This window comes from Calidris pugnax, unplaced genomic scaffold (genome assembly GCF_001431845.1).
Source record: "Calidris pugnax isolate Ruff unplaced genomic scaffold, ASM143184v1 scaffold209, whole genome shotgun sequence".
NCBI lineage: Eukaryota > Metazoa > Chordata > Aves > Charadriiformes > Scolopacidae > Calidris > Calidris pugnax.
Window position 1 is genome coordinate 335,071 of NW_015090978.1, and position 25,499 is coordinate 360,569.

The following is a 25,499-nucleotide window of genomic DNA, read 5'->3' on the forward strand; positions in this document are numbered from 1 at the left end:
GGTTAATGATGTGTGAATTATAGATCCTGACAGCCTCTTTAATAAAATCAACAGGGCTGCATCCACAGTCTATCTATAGCTGCTAAATAATGACAATACTGTCTGCTTAACATAACACAGTATCTTTAAGTAAAGTACCATTCTTGCATTCTTGTACTGAAAAATTCTCGTCAACACAAAGAGGAATGTGAGCAATGAAGAACAAGCTGATACACATGACACTTCATTTCTTTCAGTTTGGGAAAGAAATACACTAGCCACAGGGAATTCGCAAATGAAGCATCATGTAAAGCAATGTGTTTTTCATTGTTATTGTAACAGCAATTCTGAGATCCTTCATTGAAGTAAAAAACAACATAATGCATAATGGACTTTAAGAGTCCAAAGTTTGCAATTTTTTGTTTGTTTTAGCTGTTGGTTTGGATTTTTTTTTTTTTTTGGAAAGCTTGTGAACTTTATCTTCCCAACAGCTTTCAATGAATAATTGTCTTCACAGCAGAGCTAGTTGGAATGTGATGGCACTGGTCAGCACTTACTTGTATGGAAATCAGTACTACATGTATGTATGTTGAGGGATTTTTCCATACACTCAGCTAATAGAGAGAAAATGATTGTTGTAAGAATGAAAGTGGGTTTTTTTGTGTTGTTTTTGGTGATCAGTCTCATGTCAGCTAACAACTGAGACAAAATTTTATGCATGCCTTGTGTATATATGCCCTAAATAATCTTTATTTTCTGGTAGACTGAAACTAAACACTAAGGGTTCTGAAAAAATCCAAGGCTACTTTACTGTATGTGTTTACTCTTGTTTATGTTTTTTCCCAAACAGCTCAGGCAGCTGTCTTTCTCTAACTTATTTAGCAGATACTGAAGCAAAGAAAAAAGAAAAGAACCAAGCCATTTTCACTAGCTTGTGTAATCACTTCATTTGCTATCATGGTTCAGGCAATACCAGAGCGACAAAATACCAAAAAGCTTGAAAGTAACTGACATGTAAAGGAAAACACCATTCGGATCCAGCTAAAAAAGAAGGGGTTACCTAGCTTGTGTATGAACTTGTGGATATATTCAAGATACAATAAACCTGTCCTGCTGGACTGAATTTACCCAGGTGAAATTTTCTTTACCATTAGAGGGACTACTAGCTGTAAAGCCTGTTGTAATTATCCTGTAGAAACAAAGCAGAATGACTTGCTTAGGGAAGCACAGCCAAACCATTCAATTCAAAACCATTCAAACCAGAAGTTCAAAGTCTCTTTTGTTGCATTGCTGCGGCAGTGTTTGTACAAGAAATATTGGCTGTTGCTGTTCTCTTAAGCAGAAAGACTTGGAAGTGCTTCTTGCATTTGCACCTTTCTGCTTCTTTTTGCTTTCTTTTCTTTGGCTTCCGCCTCAATCCTGTGTGAGCAGACAGATGTGCACACACATACATGCAGGCACAGGTGTTTGTTCCTGTTTGGATCTCTTTGTTTCCAGCATTTCATGTTCCATGTCTCTTCCACTAATCCTTGTTCCACACCTCTCAGTCAATACCTTGTTTAGCCCAATCCCAAAGAACAGCCACTCTCCTCGGATCCACTCAGCAACTACAGGGAAAAACACGACTGCACTTTCCTGCTTTTCACATGCCTTATGGATTGAGAGACCCCCACAACCACTGCCAGTGGATCCATTTTTCCTCTCTGGGTCACTCTGAATGCATGGGGCTGGATTTGCTGCTTGAAGCAGATGTCGGAGGGAAGACAGTGAAAAGAAAGGCAGACGAGCTGTTAAGAACATTAGTCTTCCACCAGACTTTTGGGATGAGGGCAGGCCTTTCACTCATCTCTCTTTTCAAAGTAAACCCCATTTTGTGTGGAAGAAAACCAATACGGAGAGGATGGCTGTGTCTTCTGGGGAAAAAAAAGATACATACCCAGTGCTCTGGATAAAGTTGAGATACAGTGTATTTAAGCACTTTTGAAGTCATATACATGGAAGGCTCAGCTTCCTAATAGCACTCACTATTTTTGCTACCACTGCAGTAAGGCAAAACCCAATAGTTAAGACTCTTAGTAGTCAAAATCTCAGCCTCCTACCTACTGTACTGTGTCTTTCACTTGTGTCACCATTAGCATCAGTGGCAGCAAATCTTTGAAAAGCAGTGGTAGTAAAACTGCCATCTCGTAGAGGCTGTGAATGTGTGCTGCTTGGGAGCATGTGCAATGAGAACTAAGAACAAATCTCCCTCCAGTACAATGTACCATCCACTTCAGACATCCTGAGTGGTGCCATATGCTGCCAATATTCCCATTCACATCAGTTACTTCCTTGGAGAATAAAGCACCACAGCTCCTGGGAAGTATGGGAAGGGCACAGGTCTTGGATCAATAGTCCCCACCCCAAGGAAATCACTAACAAATGTGAAAAACTTGAATCTGTGTACAAGGTTGAAGCCAGCTTTATCTTTTTGGTGAGAAAGCAAAAAGTATGTCCAACATTTTACTTATTTAAGGTTTTTGCATTTTACTTATTTAAGATTAAGATAAATATCGCAAACGGCATTGGTTTTCTTTTATTTTAGACCACCTACCTACAAAAGAATAAGAGATCCAATCATACAATGATCCTCTGCTTCATTACCACACGAAAGCGGTTTAGAAAAGCTTAGGATAAGCAATGGGATTTGTGAGCATGTATCTGAGTCAAACCGTAGAGATTTCTGAGGTTTGCTTACAATCCCTTGCCTTTTTCAGCAATCAGATGTTAGAGGACCTTAGAGAAAGATAGGTCATTAAATGATTCAGTTCTAATCTATAATGGTTACTACTGATATCAGCAAAACCTGTGCTTTCCAGAAATCATATCGCTAAGCAATATTCTCTAACTAGAGAAATACTGCCTTACCCTGATTTTTCAGGGTGATTTTTTCACCCTGATCCTGTTCATTTTCTTTTGTTTCTCAGTAATGTATGTTTTCTTCTATTGCAACATTCAAGGGAAATTCATTGCGGAAGTCTGTCTTGCGCTGCAAATTACATTAACTGCTTCAGAGCTGGCAGTGCCACATATCTGATTACAAAGATGTCAATATTTTATGATCATAACAGAAAGAGCTAAATGGTGAAAATCTGTAATATGCAATGCACTCTGAAAATAGGGTAGATGCTTTCATTTTTATTAGCATTTTTCTGGGATCTGGGGGAGCCAAGCAGGTTTCATATGGTTCAGAGACTTTTAATGTGGCATTTCAGTGGACTGCAATGATGCTTTTGTTTAAGTACAGACCTCACCAAGGCTGGTGGTGTAGCAAGAGTAAACTGGCATGGCGCCAGCAAAATGAATGCAAATCTGCTGATTTTTGTATTGAGAAGCTTGTCCTCAGAATGCAGTCAAAGCTTTTACACTGCAGCCTGTAGAAGGTAGTGACGTATATTTTCACAGTCAATAACACAACTTCAGCCGTGCTTTTGACAGTTCTTGGTTTCTAATTTGAAATTAGAAATTAGGTTCTGATTTTCAAGAAATGCTTATCCATATGTAGCCAGCTGCACAGATCTGCTGTTATTTCAGGCGCCTGCAAAGAACTGCAGTTACCCTGGAACTGTAAGGTATTATCTAATTAATAACAGTTAACATTCATAATTGCTGCATTTTAAGAGAATGTTGCAGAGGAAATTGTGCATCAGTGTGCTAAAGTCCAGCAAGGTAAGGAAAGAGAAAAAGGATTCTGATAAATCCTCAACAGCCATCAGTGTAGAGCCTGTGTTTGTATTACTGAATATCTGCACAAAGTGCACTACAGTGGATTTAGATTAATATTTTATTGTTGGTTCTAGTCTACAGAAATCATGACTTTGAGTTCAAAATAATCAATAAATCAAATACAGCAACACAACTTGTGAAGCGTTCCCTTGGAAATGTGCTTTATTTTTATTACTACAATGTCACTTAAAACAGAATTCTTTGTCTTTGGCTTGATGAGTAGGTATAAAAGCAATTCCACAGCCAACTGTCAGATAAAGCAAACTCAATTCATGTCCTATAATGACAAGGTCATGCACCACATAGAACCACTTTTAGATTTGCTTTGAATAAGCTCAGATGAAAAAAAGCATGTATCAAAATACAAAAAAAAAAAAGAGCCATTGAAAGGTTTGGATGAGTCATTCAGTCTCACCTGAGAATACATGTAGATAAAAGAGTGTAGCTTTGATGGAGGCACTAGTGAATTGGTTATGTTTTCATAATGACTTCTTTACATTATTGAATACAATGGGAACTTTAAGGCCAACTGCAATAACAGTTTCTCATGAAAAATTAACAAAGAATTTATGGAAATGTAGCAAAAGTCCCAAAGCAATTAGCTTAGATTTCTCTAGAGTCTGAGAAAAGCCTGGATAATTGCAGACAGAAACTGCATAAAGTGGCTATTTTCATTATCACAGGATACAGAAAGTCCATTTTCATCACAATGGGGCATAATGATGTTAAAGCTAACATGGAGATATGTTTAAAGAGGTTGAGGCGCAGTTTACAAAATGGTTTGATTTACATGGCATTCAGATCCATATTAAAGATCCTTCTTAAAGCAATGAGGTGTTTTTCACCTGGTGTCTTCAAAGCCTCCTGCAAGGTAAGAGAGAAAAATAGATTGCAGTGTCCGGAAGCTAATTGTACATTGCCAGTAGGATGCACAGGAATGAGTTTAATTTGTCTTGAATGGAGAAGAGCGAAATTGTGATACAAAGTGGCACATGAATATACATTTGAAAGTACCCATTATAGGTATGTTTATAAGAGCACTTACAATACTAGTGTTGCATATCTTGGAAACAGAGCGGTTTTGGCAGGCTAAAGTCATGTGAGAATCACCCTTAAAATCATAAAAAACGTTGCTTAGAACACCTGTAACACCTCCTCAGCCCTATTTTCTGGTTTGCCTGTGAGAACTGTTGATGCATTTTATTTTATTTCGCTCTTCCACATGTGGCGTGCTCTCACAGATCTAATTACTCCTCACATGAACTGGAAAGTCATATTCTGGTTGGATGCCCATGCTCAAATGATTTATATTACATAACACAAGCAGCCTCTCGTAATCACAGATGTCCTTTGCAATGTCACACGCTTCGATCTGCACAGTATTTCCACCAAAGACCCCAATAAATGGCCGTAGGTAAAAGTTTTCTATTATAGCACAGAATAATTTCTACACTATTATGGTATAACTCTGTGGTCATTATGCAGGTAAAAATAGCATTGGTCTCCAAGGGGGTTTTAACTACACAGTAAGGCCTTACATGTTCTCACAGCTGAGTAACACAAACAGCATTCAGTCTAGCTGTTGGGCTTGATTATAATCTTGTTCATATCAGTGTAAATTGAAGCAGCTTTGCCAATATTTTGCATCAGTGCAAGTCTCAGGTACAGATGGGCTAGCCATTTTTCCCACTAGTTTGTCAGTTTTCCTCTCTCTGAACACCAATATATATTGGTATCATTGTAACAGCGGCTAATTTAGATCCATTTTGCAATGCGCTAAACATGATTAATGTACATTAATGCTCATATCTGAGCAGGAAGGATAAACAGTTTCAGTGTTTTAATTAGCAGGAAGTAATGTAGTAAATCAGAACTTGTGGATAGCTGCTTATCCACTCAAAAAAAAAGGCACAAACACGTGTATCTACATACCCATACAACCCATTTTATTTTTTTGTGTCTTTACTATTTAAAACCTAAATTGGATTTTTAAGGTTATATAAGTTATTCAATCATTTGGCTGAATTAGTTGTTAAATAATTAGAAGTAAGCAATATGAAAAAGCAACTTTTAATATTGTGAATGCTTGTGGGTTTTTTCCACCTTCTCATTTGGTTTTTCTTTTCCCCAAGACTGCTTCAAAAGATTAAAAAAAAAAAAAAAAAAAGGAAAAAAAAAGGAAAAAGAAAAATGAAACACAATCAAATAAAAATAATTCACAAAAATAATCCTATAAATCTGCCATGACCAAAAAAACATTTGGTTCACAGAATGACAGGCTTGCTTGAAACTTCGCTGAATATGAAACACTGACATTAAACACCCTTGGATCTGAAACTTCTGGATGGTTTAGATGCCAGTGGGTCAAATGAAGTTATTGCTCAAGGGCTAGTTTAAAACTACTTGTAACATGTTTTGATTTACAGATTATCAATTCAGCTGAGCAGCAGAGGAACGTATTCGGGGAATCGCATAAACAAATACATTCAACAGTACTGCGGATTAACCTAAAGTGACACATTTATTTAAAAATCTGCCTACTACTTGTCCTCATTGATTAAATGCCCTTAAGAAAGTGAGTCTGATGAAATAGAAGCCATTAAGATTCAGCACACCTCCTCCACTCCTTTTGATGGTTGACACATTCCCTGGAGTGGGAGATTGGACGGCTGATAAGCTAACACTGAATTATAAGCACTTTGTGCAATGTCACCGGCAAATGAAAGATCTACTGTTTTGCTTGCAAAGCAACAGTGCGCCTTAACAGCACAAAAATGTACATGTTGCAGAATTATTTCATCCTCTGTGCTGAGAATATAAATGAATGTATGTATATGTACTTATACACATCATGTGTGCGTTTTTATGGTGGAGACCAGCTCATAGCACAATACAGCTTGTTTGGGGGTACAGTACCATTAATCAGGAAATAGAAGTGTCCAGGACTGTTTTGGTGTTCTTAGAAAGCCAAATAGGAACCACGGTGTGATATTTCCACTGTGTGTTCCATGAACAGAGAAATGGCAAGGGAGAAGTATCCTCAGCCCTAAGCTACACTGAGTTGAAGAGATAGTACTTGAACTTTAGAAGGACTGGGTGAAAACAGTTTTGAGATTATTTGAAAAATGAGTTCCAGCATTTGGTACTAGTCTGCATAATCCCCTTAGGCTTTTGGGAGCCATTCCTGCTAATTACAAAACCGTCCATAAAGGTGATGATCTCCAGTTTATCATGAATGGTCAAAAAGTGAAAACTGAAGCTACGACCTTGCAACAATGCCTCCAGCAGCAATGAAGGCATAGAAAGCTGAGTTTACCCCTTTTGTCAGTCACTCATTTCAGTGCCAGTGCAGGAGACCACAGGGGTGCAAGGTGACCCTAGACTGGGGAGCCAATCCTGCAGAAAAAAACCAAACAGGTAGGACCTACCACCAAGCATGAAACCACAGTCTCCATTTTTTTGCAGAGCTGTGGCGTGCGTGCTTTCCTCCCTGCCACCAAAAAACCCCCACTTGGCTGATCTCCCAACTGTCTTAGCTTGTTGTAGCATCAAGCATAATTTGTGCTTTAATTGTAAGTAGCTAATTGTGGGGTCTAAAACCTGTTGTCAGACCCTGTGTTGATAGCATATTGATTTCTCTTGTCTTCTTATCTTATAGTTTGATCTTCTGCATATCTGTGGTGGTGATCCAGTTTTGATAGCTCCAGATTCGCTACCAAATCCAGCTCTCCTACTCATCTGGGTTATTTTGGGGTCCAAATCAGTCACACTGTACTAAACAGTAGACATAATTTTTGTGTCATGCTGTGGGACCTTTGCAATTTGCCTTAGCAAACACTCGTAATAATTGCGAAGGTCTAGCAGCATGACAAGTTCTGCCCCTAAAAACATCAGTCTAAATTGGCAGGAAAAGGAAGGGCTAGAGGTGAAGACATTTAGACAAATAGAGTAATTAAGTCCCACATTACTGTTAGCACCATGAGCTTGCTGGTGGGTTGCTGCTACTGTTTAAAAAATCTTTTTTTCACTGAGCAGGAGAATTAATGAAACCAGGTTTTCTAGAGAGCAGCATCCTTTATCCTGCACCGCACCATCCATCTCGGCAGTGTTGCATCTCCATGCTCCCCCTGACCCTGCTGCAGGCAGGGACAGGCTGCTCTGGAGTCCCTGGCACAGCCACTGGCCAGCCAGCTGCTCTCAGAGAGCACAGCCACTTTTCCCCTTCGCAGGGGCACTGGGAACATGTCTGTCCTCTACCCAGCTACCAATTTTCACACAAGTTCTAGGAACTTTATCATCCTAGATTTCTTGTCTGCTTTTAAATTCAATTGAATTGGCAGAATTACATCATTATATTAAATGTCTTTTCCTCCTTATTACTCTAACTGCAAATTTCCTTTCTCAGTTACCACCTGGCAGTTTTATGTCTCAGAAATATATGAAGAGAAACTCAACATACCCCCCCCCAAATACCCTACGCTAAATACAGCTGTTTGGCATAGTTGTAACCCTAGGATCCAAATCACATTTCGGTGTTGATGACAGGGAGGAATGGAGTAGCTATCAGACGAAGAAAAAATGGACAAATACTGAAGTTTGTGGAGGTGAGGAGTGTTTCAGACAGATGAACTGAAAGAAAGTGCAACTAAAAGTACCTTGTAAACCATGTGGGTGGCCAGATACATGTTATTTGAGACCATTACCTTTGCCTTGAAAGAGACAAGAAAAGTTGTTAGGGCACCTCCTGACATACAGCATCTGAGCATCTCCTACAGTGGCCCTGTACAATCAGGCACTGAAGAAAGCATTCAGTTACCCACATATTGATGTTATTTGAAGCACCTTTGAGCTGATTTCCAGCTGCCACTCCAGAAAACTGCAGGCTTCTCAAGCTCTGGCATGACCTAATGGCCGTCTTTTACCAGTGCAAGGCACTGTTAAGCAACGGAACTGATTCCTTAGATTCATGAGGAGTTGCATCTGGGTGGGAGGAAAAAGAAGTGGGATTGGAAAAGCTGGGCAAGTGTTCAGTTGTGCAGTTTCACTTGTGAGACGACACCTGCGGTGCAGTGTTTTGTTTCAGTTCCCCAGTGAAGGACAGACGTGGGCATATTGGAGCAAGTCCAAAGGAGGTCCACTGAGGTGGTCAGGGAGCTGGAGCCATGGAGGCTGAAGGAACTGAGTCAAAACTTAACAGGCCACAACTCTGAGCAACCTGATCTAACACAACCCCCTGCAATCAGGAGATGGGCCCAGATGACTTCCCCACATCCCTTCCCCACTATGTGATTCCATGATTCATGAGTTCCCACCCAAGAGCCAGGACACCTCCAGGGTGGGTCCACTCCCCTTCACATGGGCCAGCAGAAGAACACGCAGGAGGTTTTGAGCCATGAGCAGAGACTCAGAGCCACGTGTGTGTGGCTGACTCTTTCTCACCGCAGTCACGTGGCCTCTGGGCTCCCAGCTCATGCTGCCACTTGGCTTCTGCCATGGAAAATATTTGGCTGTCCTCAGACTACAAATCTGCGGTGACTTGGCACACAGATTTTGACCATCTGAAGAGCAGTCTTTTCCTTCCGTTTTGTCACTGGAAGATCTTGGTTTCATATGTAATAGCAAGGAAAAGCTTGTAAGAAGCATCTCTAATTTCTTAGCAGTTAAATTGACTGAACATTCACGAGGTGCGTGTGTGTGCTCTGTTCCTTGGACCATTTCTTATTGAACAGCTGTCATGTGAATGATTAAAATACCTTATAATAATGACAGTTCAGCTGCAATGGCTATTGCTGTTTTGAAAAGTCCAGGTTAAGTCTGTCTACTTTTTAAGGTTTCTGAAAGGTACTAAGATACAATGGCAACTCTATATCTCTTCCATAATGTAAGTCATGTACAGCATTAAAAAAAAAGCAGCAAAGAGCTGACTGCAACCCCAGCATGATAAGCTTACATCCTGTACTTGGCTGTCTCAGAAAACCAAAGCTATTCACGTGGAAACAAAAAAAAACAACAACCAAAAGAAGCCACTTTCATTCAATGACAAAACTTTAAAGGTTCAAAAAGTCTCTAAACACACATCTCAGAATATCCCCCTTTTTGAGATGCACACTGCTCAGTTCATGATGTTGATCCAAGCAGTCTTTTAGCACAATAAAATGTTTTAATCTTTTGAAGCCCTTGCAGATAGTGCCACAGAGAGAAAGGATGCCCAAACATGATTTGATTTCTTCCTCTCATTCCACTATATCCTTGATATGTGTTCTGTACATGCTGATGAGAGTGTATATTTTCAGACAATAGGTATGTGCAAGCACATATTTATCTGTTGGTAGAAATGCAATGAAAATTCTTGTTCATTCATTTTTAATCAATCAATATAGTATTTAATACTTATCTGTATTAATTTCTGTCAGAATGTTTAGTATTCAGAAAATATGATTATGCATTGTAATGTACAGCTTTGATAACTGAATCCAGGGAAAAATCACAAGAAATTTTAAAAAATCTTATCCACTTAACCAGTTTTATCCTTGAAAGTTAAAAGTTCTTTACAATAAAGCAAAACCCAGAATGAAAAAAATAAATTGGCCTACTTGCTTTTGCACCTTTAAAATGGAGTAAAATCTTCCAGAATGTTCATTAAATCTTTGGAAAAATGCCCAAGATTCTTCATTAGCAGAAGTATTTAATCTCATTAATGTATGTTCCTCCCTACCTTTGTGAGTTCCCCCTATAAATCAATTAAATCTTACTATAGAAGATGGAGGGAAGCTTTGTGGCTATTGTACAAGCAAAAGTGATGATCCTACACTTGTGCCAAGATTATCACTGGGCATTACTTGACCCTTACTGATAATTTTAGTGAACATAAGGTAATTCATCTGGAACTTGATCCATGAAAATAAAGGCTGGGTTGAACTAAACCTCTTCCCTTTGGCTTAGAGTGCCTGGATTGTTAATAAAGACAGGATAAAAATTTATAAATCTTTCAAAATATAAAATACTTCAGTACTACACTGTCAACTGCTTTCTTTGCATATAAGGATGTAGAGAGGGTAAGCCTGCCCAGTTCTCAAGCACACAGTGCGAAACAGGTCAATGCTTCTGCTCTCTAAATCTTCACCAGTATCTAGACTGCTCAGGAAAAAAAAATTGTAATTTCATTTATTTCAGGTACATACATTCACAGCAGAAATTGTAAAGTAGTCCTAGTCCTAGTTCTATTTAATGCCAATTTTTTGTGGCTTTGACGTAATAAATCATAAAAGTAAAGACTAGATTATGAGCTTTCAAAATAATTCTGACCTCAAATTACTCAGATTATAGGATGCTATACATAGCTAGGCGTATTGAGTTATTTATACTCAACCCTGAGAATTCTGAAAGAGCTATTAGAAAAATTTGAGGAAAGACATAATTATTAAATATTTGTGGGGTCAATAGAAAGGAGTTTAAGGCATATTACTTATGAAAAGAAAAAGAGGAGTGTTCTTTAGGAACTGAACATAAACTTCATAGATGATACAAATATGAATATTAAGAATGTTTAAATGAATCAGATATTCAAAGTTAGCGGCAACTATCTGATGATACTAATACTGTCCATGTGGGATTTTTTAGTATAAATTCAAACATGCATGCAGACCTGGCCTAAAGCAGTAGGGAGTCATAAAACTTCCCAGCTGGACAATGTATGTATTTCAGGAAAATACAGGCAAGTGTTACAGGAAGTGTGCATGCTGTTATAATCATGTAACTCAGAAAATAGTGTCTCAAAATTGCCTTGACAAAGATTGTCCTGATATTAATGAGATGCCTTCCACCAGCATGTATTTCCATAAATGCATATTAATACTTGAAAGTGCCAGCTATGATTGCAGAAATTATTTTCTTTTTTGCTTAAACTTCAGCTTGTCCCAGCTGAAAAATGCATGCTTAAAATACAGGGCTGAATAATAGACACTACAGAAGGGCCAAAATGAATAAGAAAATGTTCCTGCTGAAAAACCAAACCAAACTGTGCTTAAAGGATAGTATTTGGAAGGAGGATCTTTCAATAAGAGAAGACCTAGCCATAAAAAGAGAATAATATTTGAAAGGGCATTTAAATTGTCTTTTCATTTGTGACATGTTATAGCTCTTTGGCATTGCATCTCTTGGCTAAACAGAGATTATCAAAAAAAGTCCCACCCATGAAAGACACTAAACATCTCTTATGTGTTTCAGTGAAGCCTTTACTGTCTCTGAAGTTAATGGCAGCCTCTGTAAGCTCAACACTTTTGAACATCGCACAACCTGATTTGGGAGCCTAGGTTCATTGAAAATCTGGGACACTGTTTGTGTATTCTCTCTATCATTTAATGGATCATGATTTAGAGAAACTCTTATTTAGTTTAAGTGGTTAAATATCCTGATGGATTCACCGCAAGTGGTATGAAGCTGGGTGAGTGTGGCAATTTTTCCTCCTTTCATCTCCTTTTATCTACCTTTTAGCTTTAACCTTCTTCTCTGTCATCAGCTTTTATTATATCTATCCCTTAGAGGACCTGATTCAAAAGCTACTGATGTCAATGGCAACCTCTCATTGACTTCAAAGGGCTTTGGATCAACCCCCAAATGACTTATTTTAAGCATTTGTGTTACATAGTGCTTTTTTGTTTGCTGGGCAAAATTATTTTCCAAACAAAAACAAGTCAGATATTTGCTGAAATGGTAAAATGAGTGATGAAGAAAAATAAATCATTCAAAGGTATTTTCTTTGGGTCTTGTTGAAGTTTAACCAGAGACAATAAATTCCGGGCAACTAATTTACATTAATATTGATCAGTACATATTAACTGTGCAAAGTCTACTCTATGTATTAACACAATGACTATCATTGGTACTAGTCTCACAGCAGTTTTCACCATAAAAAAAAGCCCTGTACCTCCCCTCCATAATTTATTTTTGGTGAATTGTCATTCTGATAGGGTTTTAATTACAGTTGTTGTTGAAGCAGCATTACCTAATATTTTACTCTTGTATGCAATGACAGTCTTGAAAGCACAAGCGAATAGGGACTGCATAGTATACTAGAATAACTGTGGGTTAAACTGTTTCATATGGATGTCACTGGCTTGAATTTAGTGCATTTTGGCATAAATCAAAGAGCATCTGCTCTGAGTAATGGTGGATAATGCAGTGATAAAAATGCAGTCTGTGCAACACCACTAATTCCGCCGTTGCTACTTGGTCAGCTGTAGGAGAACTCCCTAAAATTGGAGAGCCATTTTGCCTTAGTTCCATGTATTTTGGTAAGTTATGCCAGAAGCTTAAAAGCATAACAAAGCTATTTTTACTCACAGTTTATTCAATGCATGGTTTATTGCATGACAGGGATTTTCACAAAGCAAATCTGAAATCTGCTTAACAGCCTGGAATTTCTTAGGCATTTCTCTCTGGCCCAACACTCCTGGAAGAGAGCATGCATGAAGCTGTATTATATCTTGACATGCTGCAACAGCCAGCATTTCTCCACAGCTCATGGTATCTGGTTTAAAAGCAGGTGATAGTACGAATGGATTCAGCATGTGCTAATGAGAGATCATAAACAGATATTATGTCAATTTGCGAAAATTACACTAGTTCCTCTCTTACAACTATAAACACTGCCAAGAGGAAACAATATACTGCATTGCACGGTACTTAGGCTAAGCTCATACACTGTATATAATTCAAATTAATAACATGAAAATCTGTGCAGCTGGGCAGGAGTTAAACAATGTGTCTTTCATGTTGGAAATGATTGATAGGACTCGCAAGTGTGTATGGCAAAAATCTGAGCATAGATTCCAAATAAACCATGTCATGCAATTAGTTGTAACCCAGTTGTCAGTGTACGTTAGTAAACTACTTAAAAGAAAGGTATACTCAGATTTACTGAAGGAATACAGAAGATCTACAAATGTCAACTATTTCTTAGCCTGAGCTGACTAATGAGTATCTTATTACATTTTTACATTATTATTTGAATTTTCTTTGCATGGCCTGTTTTTGGAAGAAATAGTACTTTATCTTTGAAAATTCCTTCTGTGCTAAAGTTAAGCATAAAATTACTAAATAGTTGGCATATGAACGGTTATATTTATCTCCTTTCTTATCCAGGGTATTTGTCACAGAGACTTAACTGTGTGCAACTTTATTTTTACTCGACTCTTTAGGTTTCTGTTTTTCCTTTGTAGACTGTGTCTTGTAGTTAGTTAACTGCTTTTGGGTCAAGAAACACAAGAGAGTGAAAGTGAACTAGCAGAATTAATAGAGGTTTGAGCTACAGACAGACAGGAGAGGAGGGAAGGGAAGGGAAGGGAAGGGGAGGGGAGGGGAGGAAAAGTCCTAAATAATCCTATTAGTTCCAACTTTAACTCTGTTATATAAAGGATCAATTTCACAAGGCACATTGGAAGATTACTGGAGACACTTCTTTAGAGACGCAAATAAATAAATGAACACACTGATTTACAACTGACAATGAACTGCAGAAACTTGTGAAGAATTGTAAAGATGTGTAGACAGACTTGACTGGAATTGTGAAGAGATTTTTTGGATATCATGGGATACATCCATTATATAGGCAAGTTCAGATCTAAGCAATTTTGAAAATCCTAGTAGACAGGATCTCTATCTTTTGACATTAAACAGTTGACCAGTTAGTACCAGATGCCGATTATGGTATATAAGTTAAGCTCAGGCTTCTGGCTGTATGCGTTAAAAAATATGTGGAAATATTGTGTTACAAGAGGAGAGGAGAGGAGAGGAGAGGAGAGGAGAGGAGAGGAGAGGAGAGATTGTGGTAACCCCATTTTCAAAGTTGTAGGAAAAAACTGAGAATATCAACACTAATACTGAATATACCAAACCCCCCTCCTCTTCCCACAAAGAAATTAAGTTTTAAAGATATTATTCATGATCAAAAAACTTAATTTGAAAAAGAGACAGTTAAAAAGATAACTTTCCCAAAAAGAATATAGAAACAAGACAAATCTGAAATCTATCTCTAACAATTTGAAATTGAAATAAAAACAGGTACAAAAGGTTTTGAAGAGCAACTTGGTAAAAGCAAAAAGTCTTCTAATAAAGTATATTTAAGTGCCTCAGAACCAGTAGCCTGGCTGGAGAGCTAGTGGAACTAGTATGTGATTGAGGTGTAAAAGAAAGATAAAAAACATAGCAGAAAAGCAGAACAGAACATTTTCATTCTTTCACTCAGGAGCAAATCCTAAATGTTCACTCGCTGGGTCCATTCTTCATGACGTAAGTCTATGGAACTGCTTAGGTTGAATTGTTGATAAAACCTGCATTTAGCAAATCAAGTGGGGAAACAGGAGCCAATTACTAAGGTGAACCACATTGAAACAGTCTTGTCCAGGAGGGTGCTTGGTTTCTGCACCCTGTTTTCACTCCTCTTCTGGCTTCTTCTGCCTGCTTCCATTTATCCCATGATTACAGACTCACAGCTCCTTTGTGGATTTGTTATAAAAAATCCTTTACTTATTGACACTGTAATCTGGGGAGTGGTCCCAGCAGCTGATGGGGGTCCAGTGCTCAGATGCTGCGTTAGGCATCTGTGAAGGGTTGGGAAGGTGAACACTTCACTCATGAAATATTTTCCTCCTGCTCTAGCCTCATTGCCAGCATAAACTCAAGACTTCCAAACGAGATCAGATGTGAATGTGATGAACTACCAACCAGGCAAAAGGGACAATAGCACATGAAGAACTAAGAGCAAAACAAAGAATATCACTATGCTACTGTAAATTCTTGACTGCACCTAAAACCACTAATCTTAATTCCTAAATATAGATCTTGTCACCTTGTCTGGAAGATTTTGCAGGAAAACACAGGAAGGGAGACCAGAGATTCTCAGACATACTGAATGATATTCTAACAAAGAAACTAAATTGGCTTGGAAGGTTCTGTAGGACAAGAGACAAATTCCAGAGAAACATGATGGACAGATATTTGTAAGATAATAAGCAGTACTGAAAGGGTGAAAATGAAGTGTTTCCCCACTCTTTCTTGTAATACCAGGAATAAGGAGCTTTTAATGGAAATCCCAGGCAATAACTTTAAGAAAACAAAAAATTACTTACTTTCTCCATACCACATATAATTAACATAGTACTCATAATTGCTACAGAAGACTGCAAAAGCATTGAGTGTAAATGGATTCAAGGGGAGATTTGACAAATTCACACAATTAGGCTACTCAGTAGCTATTAAAAATTAGGCTTTTGATGCAACTTCCAACTTGGAGAGTCTCTAATCCGTGGGTTGCCAGAAACTAGGAGCTACGCTATGCTGTAGGTCCACAGTGCTACAGTATGCTGTATCCTACTCTGAAGCACCTCGTACAAACTCCTGTTTGTTACTGGGCTGGACAGATGCTTGATTTGGCCTGATACAGTCCTTCTTATTCCTTTATATCAGTAAACACAGAATATGGGGACAATCTGTTTTTTTAAAAAACATAATGACTTTCAAGCAGCACAAATTTCAACCCTGCTACATACAGTTTCTGTAATGAAGAAACTAGCTCCATTCTAACCTAAAAAAAGCAAAGGAGCAGCGTACATAATAATTGTGCTATTTATAATGAATAACCTTTTTCACATTTTACTTGGAACTAATTGGCAAGCAGCTACTCACAGATTCACAGATATTAATCACAGAATTCAGGCATACCAAACATTTCTGACAACATGTTTATTATCTTTTCTTTCACCATTTTAATATTGAAAAAAAATCCCTACAGTTAATTATGCTGTTAACAGCAATTCAATATTGCATCCAGAACTCATATATTGCTATGGACTGGGTGAAAAAATGGAAATACAAAGTTAAAAATATTTGGTATAAATGAAAGGTAATCGAACAATAGTAAAATATGTATACATTCCAATGTGTATAACTTTTTGCTAAATGAATTCTCCATAAAACATTAATTTAGGTGTTTTGAACTTTTTACTTCAGCATATAGGAAATCACGTAAGCAAGTTGTAGCCACTAGTTCTGCCGAAGGAAATGTAAAAGGGAAAAATCTCTCTTCAATAAATGGGTCAAGTAAGGCAAGTATTGGAGAGCAGATAAGCACATTGAATCACAGAATCATTCAGGTTGGAAGACACCCTTCGGATCATCGAGTCCAACCATCTACCCTACTCTACAAAGTCCTCCCCTACACCATATCCCTCAGTACCACATCTAAATGTCCCTTAAACATATCCAGGGATGGTGACTCAACCTCCTCCCTGGGCAGCCTATTCCAATACCCGACCACTCTTTCTGTGAAAAATTCCTTCCTAATGTTCAGTCTAAACCTACCCTGTTGGAGCTTGAAGCCGTTCCATCTTGTTCTGTCGTTAATTACCTGTAAGAAGAGACCAGCACCGACCTCTCTACAGTGTCCTTTCAAGTAGTTGTAGAGAGTGATGAGGTCTAACACAGATGATGAAACTGGCTATATATATTCCCATTGTTTCCAAGATGACTACCCTACTTTTGGGGTAACTACTGAGACCACCTTCATCCTGAGTTGAGTCTGTGAACAACATTGACAATCCTGTTCCGTGCCCTGCAAAATAGCTTAGAAACAGTTACAAGCAAATAGGTCAAATTGCCCTCTCACATAGCAGTGACATTTGCATTTGCTAAGCAGACCCAAAGCATTCAGCCACCAGAGTCATGCATTTTTTTGGGGGAAGGTCAATATGGATGCAGTTGAGGCTAACCCCTATCCACGGAGGCATGCACACCTTCCCTGTCTCTCTGCATGTGAGCTAATGATGTAGAGACAGAGCAAGAGATGAAACTGTCCCAGTGTCAGCAGAGTGCTATGGGCAGGGGGCTTCAGGGCAAAGAAGGAGCCAAGAAGTTGGAAGTTTGAAGTGAATCATGGCTGTACTGCAGAAAGCAGACGTGGAGACAGGTCACAGCAGGACTGAAACTCCTCTCCACTCATCTTTGTTGCACATGGCACATAACAGCTGGTCTCCAAAGTCCTATAGACATCTGTGTGTTTTCAGCTTCCAGTTTGAAAAAGCTTCACTGAGGTGCACAGATAAAAGTGTGGGAAGGCAGTGTTTGTGATCCACAAGAGCTCTCTCCCGTGAATAGTTGCCTTCCCCAAGTCCTCTTCTAAACATGAGAAGTTGTTGATTTTCTCCATCTCTGTTTTGTTCATCCGTCTTAGACAACTGGAAAGCAAACAGTGCAGACCAATTTCTCTCTGACTCCACAACAATTTCAACAAAACCTCTGTGTGAAGTAGAGAGCACGGTATTTACAGCTATTCATCAGTTCTAATAACCATATTGTGGAGCTGTTGCAGGTAAATCCTGTCTTTCTTATATTGGTCAACATTTATTTCTGAGGAGTGAGTTTGACAGAGAGTCACTGTCCTGGGTCTGGCAGTGATGGGGTTAATTCTCCCCAGGACCTAGGAGGGACACGAGTATTCCATCCCATGTGAGCCATGCCCAAGGGGTAGCCGGAGCTAGCCGGGAAGGGGAGGGGACAGGAAGTTGGGGAGAGGAGGCGGTGACCCCCGGAGGGGTAGAGCGGTCGGGGGCGTCCCGGGAGCGGTCGGCGCGCGGCGGTATCGAGCGGCGGTATCGTGATCGCGGTTGTATACCCCTCTGTTATTGTTGTTGTTATTGCTCTTTGTTCCGTTCTGTTAAAATTGCCTTTGTCTCAACCCACGAGTTTTGCCTTTTTATTCCCATCTTCCCCTCCCGGCCGCGTGGCCGTGAGGGCTCTATTGTGTGCGAGCGGCTGCACGTGGGCCTTTGTTGCCGTCTGAGGCCAAACCACGACAGTCCTTTTTGGCGCCCAACGTGGGGCACTCGGAGGGTTGAGATTACGGCAGATCCGACCAGGGCATGTTAAAAGGAATTTTGTATCTGTGTTCATTGTATTAGTTGCTGGGCACAATGTTGTTTCGTTTGTTTTCATGGCTGTGTTATGTGAACTCTTACATGCCGTATGTACTGCCCGTGATGATGTTTATCACTTCTGGGAGAGGGATCAGGGTTATAATTTTGCTGTCTTGTGCTATATCAACTTATGATATGATAGCATCTCTGTTCAGATGGTTTTGTTGGGGTGTTTATTCAGCGCTGCTTTCCTGCCCATATCTCGGGGAATTTATTGATAAACACACTGAATCTATGAGGGAAGCAGGGGGGGATATTTTCCCCAGCTCTTTCACCTCCTTTTTTGTGCTGGATATGTCAGTTTTTGAAAATTTTGAATACCCTTGGGACACGCAAACCAGTTTGGTCTTACTGCTAGGTCTCCTGAATGTGTTTCAGATTTTGTTTAAGGTTAAGCAACTATTTAAGGCTACCACCAAGAGATCTGCCCCAAGGCTGGAGGGTCATGGGTGGCATGGCATGTGGGAGAACATGGGCAGGTATCTAGAGACCTTTTCACCTCCAATGGTCTGGGATCTCACCACCGAACAATTACAGGACCCTGATAAAGTGGTAGAATATTTGAAAGGAAAATGCTGTGGCTATTCCAGAGAGGCACAGCTCACTGCATTGTGCTGGGCCTTGGCCAGTATCTACCGAGCACTGCTCAATGTTGTGCAGCATCCTCAGGGGGAGGACATGGAAACCAGGCTGACAGACACTGTGGCTGCTCCAACCCCTGCGACAGACACTGTGGCTGCTCCAACCCCTGCGACAGACACTGTGGCTGCTCCAGCCCCTGCAACCAATGCTGCGGCTGCTCCAGTCCCTGCAACCAATGCTGTGGCTGCCCCAACCCCTGCGACAGACACTGTGGCTGCTCCGACCCCTGCAACCAGTGCTGTGGCTGCTCCGACCCCTGCAACCAATGCTGTGGCTGCTCCAACCCCTGCAGTAGACACTGTGGCTGCTCCAACCCCTGCAACCAGTGCTGTGGCTGCTCCAGCCCCTGCAGCAGGTGCTGCGGCTGCCCCAACCCCAGTGGCAGTCACTGCAACTGAACCAGAAAATCAGCCTGTGCCCGTGTCAGTCGCCCCTATCCAGAAGAAGAAATGCAACAAGAAATCAGTTCGCTTAGTGAGGGATGACAATGAAGCAGGGTCATCACGAGAACAAGAGGAAGAGGCAGAATCAGAGATAATCACTCGATCCCTGTCCCTGAGTGAGCTGCGGGACATGCGGAAAGATTTCGGCCGACTTCCAGGCGAGCACATTGTCACCTGGCTGCTCCGGTGCTGGGATAACGGAGCCAGTAGCTTGGAATTGGAGGGTAGGGAGGCCAGGCAGCTGGGATCTCTGTCTAGAGAGGCGGGCATTGACAAGGCAATTGGGAAGAAGACACAGGTCCTCAGCCTCTGGAGGCGACTCCTATCAGGTGTGAGGGAAAGGTACCCCTTCAGTGAAGATGTTATATGCCATCCGAGCAAGTGGACCACCATGGAGAGAGGTATCCAGTACCTGAGAGAACTAGCCGTGCGGGAGATGATTTATTGTGACCTGGACAATGCACAGTCACCCACAGATCCTGATGAGGTCCAGTGCACAAGGCCCATGTGGCGGAAGTTTGTACGGAGCGCCCCATCGTCATATGCCAACTCATTGGCAGTGATGGAATGGAGAGGCGAAGAGGGACCAACGGTGGATGAGGTGGCTGCCCGACTTCGGCAATATGAAGAAAGTCTCTCTTCTCCCCTTGTCTCAGCTGTGGAGAAACTGTCCCGGAAGGTCCAGCAACTTGAAGAGAATATATCCTCCCCGCCTGTACGAGCCAGTATCTCAGCTGTTAGAAGCAGACACTTCTCCACTCAAGATAGAGAATACAGGGAGTACACACCACGAAACACCCTGTGGTTCTGCCTGCGTGACCACGGAGAGGACATGAGGAAGTGGGATGGACAACCTACTTCAGTCCTACGGGCACGGGTACAGGAACTGCAAGGAAGAACCACCACAAAAGGGGATCCCTCCAGGAAAAGTGCTGCCCCAGTTTCCAATGTGCAGTTCCCCAGACAGTATAGAAGGCCTGAACCTACTTCTGATCCCCTTGAAGGAACCTCCAAATCATTTCTGCAACAAGCAAGTAACGGATACTATGACCACTATTAGGGGGGCCCTGCCTCCGGCCAGGTGGGGGAAAGGGACAACCGGATTTATTGGACAGTGTGGATTCGATGGCCTGGCACGTCAGAGCCACAGGAGTATAGAGCTTTAGTGGACACGGGTGCACAGTGTACCATAATACCATCAAGCCATACAGGGACAGAACGCATCTGTATTTCTGGAGTGACAGGGGGATCCCAAGAGTTGACTGTACTGGAAGCTGAAGTGAGCCTAACTGGAAATGAGTGGCAAAAGCATCCCATTGTGACTGGCCCAGATGCTCCATGTATCCTTGGTATAGATTATCTCAGGAGAGGATATTTTAAGGATCCAAAAGGGTACCGGTGGGCTTTTGGCATAGCTGCATTGGAGGCGGAAGAAGTTAAACAGCTGTCCACCTTGCCTGGTCTTTCAGAGGACCCTTCTGTTGTAGGGCTGTTGAAGGTTGAAGAACAACAGGTGCCAATTGCTACCACAACAGTTCATCGGCGGCAATATCGAACTAACCGAGACTCTCTGATCCCCATCCATGAGCTGATTCGTCAACTAGAGATTCAAGGAGTGATCAGCAAGACTCACTCACCCTTTAACAGTCCCATATGGCCGGTGCGGAAATCTAATGGAGAGTGGAGGCTAACTGTGGACTATCGTGGCCTCAACGAAGTCACGCCACCGCTGAGTGCTGCCGTGCCGGACATGTTAGAACTTCAATACGAACTGGAGTCCAAGGCAGCCAAGTGGTACGCCACAATTGATATCGCCAATGCATTCTTCTCAATCCCTCTGGCAGCAGAGTGCAGGCCCCAGTTTGCTTTCACTTGGAGAGGTGTCCAGTACACCTGGAATCGATTGCCCCAGGGGTGGAAACACAGCCCCACCATTTGCCACGGACTGATCCAGACTGCACTGGAAAAGGGTGAAGCTCCAGAACATCTGCAGTACATTGACGATATTATCATATGGGGCAACACAGCAGAAGAAGTTTTTGAGAAGGGGCATAAAATAATTCAAATCCTTCTGAAAGCTGGTTTTGCTATAAGACGGGGTAAGGTCAAGGGACCTGCACAGGAGATCCAGTTTTTAGGAGTAAAATGGCAAGATGGACGCCGTCAGATCCCAACGGATGTGATCAATAAGATAGCAGCTATGTCCCCACCAACTAGTAAGAAGGAAGCACAAGCTTTCCTAGGCATTGTGGGTTTTTGGAGGATGCATATCCCAGATTACAGTCTGATTGTGAGCCCTCTGTATCAAGTTACCCGGAAGAAGAACGATTTTAAATGGGGTCCTGAGCAACGACAAGCTTTTGAACAAATTAAACAGGAAATAGTCCATGCAGTAGCCCTGGGGCCAGTCCGGGCAGGACAAGATGTTAAAAATGTGCTCTACACCGCAGCTGGGGAGAACGGCCCTACCTGGAGCCTGTGGCAGAAAGCCCCAGGGGAGACACGCGGTCGACCCCTAGGATTTTGGAGTCGGGGATACAGAGGATCCGAAGCCCGCTATACTCCAACAGAAAAGGAGATACTGGCAGCATATGAAGGGGTTCGATCTGCTTCAGAAGTGGTTGGTACAGAAGCACAGCTCCTCTTGGCACCCCGGCTGCCAGTGCTGGGTTGGATGTTCAAAGAAAGAGTCCCTACCACACATCATGCAACGGATGCTACGTGGAGTAAGTGGATTGCACTGATCACTCAGCGAACTCGAATGGGAAACCCCAGTCGCCCAGGAATTCTAGAGGTGATTATGGACTGGCCAGAAGGCAAGGATTTTGGAATGTCACCAGAGGAGGAGGTGATGCGTGCAGAAGAGGCTCCACCATATAATGAACTACCAGAAGATGAGAGGAGATATGCCCTGTTCACTGATGGGTCCTGCCGGATTGTGGGAAAGCATAGGAAGTGGAAGGCTGCTGTGTGGAGTCCTACAAGACAAGTTGCAGAAGCCACTGAAGGACAAGGTGAATCAAGCCAATTTGCAGAGGTGAAAGCAATTCAGCTGGCTTTGGACATTGCCGAGCGGGAAAAATGGCCGGTACTTTATCTCTACACCGACTCATGGATGGTGGCAAATGCTTTGTGGGGGTGGTTACAGCAGTGGAAGCAGCAGAATTGGCAGCGCAGAGGCAAACCTGTCTGGGCTGCGGAATTGTGGCAAGATATCGCTGCCCGGGTAGAGAATCTGGTTGTGAAAGTACGTCATGTAGATGCCCATGTACCCAAGAGCCGGGCCACTGAGGAACATCAGAATAACCAGCAAGTGGATCGGGCTGCCAAGATTGAAGTGGCTCAGGTGGATCTGGACTGGCAACATAAGGGCGAATTATTCTTAGCTCGATGGGCCCATGACTCTTCAGGCCATCAAGGGAGAGATGCTACATATAGATGGGCTCGGGACCGAGGGGTGGATTTGACCATGGACATTATTGCACAGGTCATCCATGAATGTGAGACATGCGCTGCAATCAAGCAAGCCAAGCGATTAAAGCCCCTTTGGTATGGAGGACGATGGCTGAAATACAAATATGGGGAGGCCTGGCAGATTGATTATATTACGCTTCCACAGACCCGTCAAGGCAAGCGCTATGTGCTCACAATGGTGGAAGCAACCACTGGATGGCTGGAAACATACCCTGTGCCCCATGCCACTGCCCGGAATACCATCCTGGGCCTCGAAAAGCAAGTTCTGTGGCGACATGGCACCCCAGAGAGAATTGAGTCGGACAATGGGACTCATTTCCGAAACAGTCTCATTGACACCTGGGCCAAAGAGCATGGTATTGAGTGGGTTTACCACATTCCCTATCATGCACCAGCCTCTGGGAAGGTAGAACGGTACAATGGACTGTTAAAAACTGCACTGAGAGCAATGGGTGGTGGGACTTTTAAAAATTGGGATACACATTTAGCAAAGGCTACCTGGTTAGTTAACACCAGGGGATCTAGCAACCGAGCTGGCCCTGCCCAGTCTAAACCCCCACGTACTGTGGAGGGAGACAGAGTCCCCGTAGTGCACATGAAGAATATGTTGGGGAAGACAGTCTGGGTCAGTCCTGCCTCAGGCAAAGGCAAACCTGTCCGTGGGGTTGCCTTTGCTCAAGGACCCGGATGCACTTGGTGGGTGATGCGGAAGGATGGGGAAGTGCAGTGTGTACCACACGGGAACCTGATTTTGGGCGAGAATAGCCAATGAATGAAACTGTATGATGTTAATTGCTAAATGACCCTGCCATCTCACTTTGGTGACTGCTATTGGTTGTACTATAGTAGGAATCACCCAACTAATGACTGATGGACTCTGATGAGAAATCAAGTACGGTGCAGCCTTGAAGAGACCAGAACTGACCTCAGCAGCTGGCGCCCAGCAATTTCAATGAGACCAACGTCTTCAACCCATGGACATGAGCTACACCGGATACATCAGCCACAAGGCCCAGAGAAAAGATACAACATGCAACAGTCCAGCCCCAACATACACCATCTTGCATGCCCTGAGAGACTGTTCTAACAGATGGAGGTTGAAGTCATGGGTTAAATGAACTCAACAGACATTTTAGAGCGATGGCCCATAGACTAAGGACATTATACCTATATGTGTATATATATATATATGTCAGGAGAAACTGACAGTATACAACTGGAAACTGTAGGATCTGGGCATGGCATGAAATGGTATGGAATAAGGGGTGGATGATGTCCTGGGTCTGGCAGTGATGGGGTTAATTCTCCCCAGGACCTAGGAGGGACACAAGTATTCCATCCCATGTGAGCCATGCCCAAGGGGTAGCCGGAGCTAGCCGGGAAGGGGAGGGGACAGGAAGTTGGGGAGAGGAGGCGGTGACCCCCGGAGGAGTAGAGCGGTCGGGGGCGTCCCGGGAGCGGTCGGCGCGCGGCGGTATCGAGCGGCGGTATCGTGATCGCGGTTGTATACCCCTCTGTTATTGTTGTTGTTATTGCTCTTTGTTCCGTTCTGTTAAAATTGCCTTTGTCTCAACCCACGAGTTTTGCCTTTTTATTCCCATCTTCCCCTCCCGGCCGCGTGGCCGTGAGGGCTCTATTGTGTGCGAGCGGCTGCACGTGGGCCTTTGTTGCCGTCTGAGGCCAAACCACGACAGTCACCAAACTAAGGACTAGTGGATTAATACATTCATTGTTCCCAGCAAATTGCACAATCAAGATAGTACAAACTGAATATGAAATACCTTTCTCCACTCAATAAGGAGACATATCAGTTGCATATATGTATATGATTTGAAATTAGTGCCATCAGTCCACACTTTTATACCTTTTAGGAAACATATACTGTTTTAAAATAGTGTGAAAAATCATGTCTGTATAAAGTGTAGCCTTCAAATTCATGGGGCTCACCAGCACACCCACCTCCCTGCAGAATAAGGAATAACACAATAACAGATAATGAAATGTCAATAGATGAAAAAGTATCAAAACATGGAAAAGTATCAGTCCGGCCTGTGCTCAGCTGAAGATCCATATGCATTGCAGAGGTTGTTTTGTGAAAGAAAATTGGGGGATTTTTGCTTCCTCAATTTTATAATGATATATAATTGAATTTGTCCCTTTTCCAAGAATCCAGCTAAGGAGGTCTTTTTAGCAAGAATGAAAGGGAGCATAATTTTAAAAGCAAACC

At 42.0% G+C, this 25,499-nt stretch overlaps 1 protein-coding gene across 1 annotated transcript in view; it reads left to right on the forward strand.

The window, feature by feature from the left end:
- Window positions 1–24,845, forward strand: part of LOC106894636 — a 47,528-nt gene extending 22,683 nt beyond the window's left edge. Inside the window, exons 2-3 of the mRNA XM_014953423.1 lie at window positions 19,699–20,675; window positions 20,859–24,845. Of these exons, the coding sequence (XP_014808909.1) occupies window positions 19,699–20,675; window positions 20,859–24,044 (4,163 nt within the window). The 3' untranslated portion in view covers window positions 24,045–24,845. The remainder of the gene's footprint in view (window positions 1–19,698; window positions 20,676–20,858) is intronic.
- The last annotated feature ends 654 nt before the right edge of the window (window positions 24,846–25,499 follow it).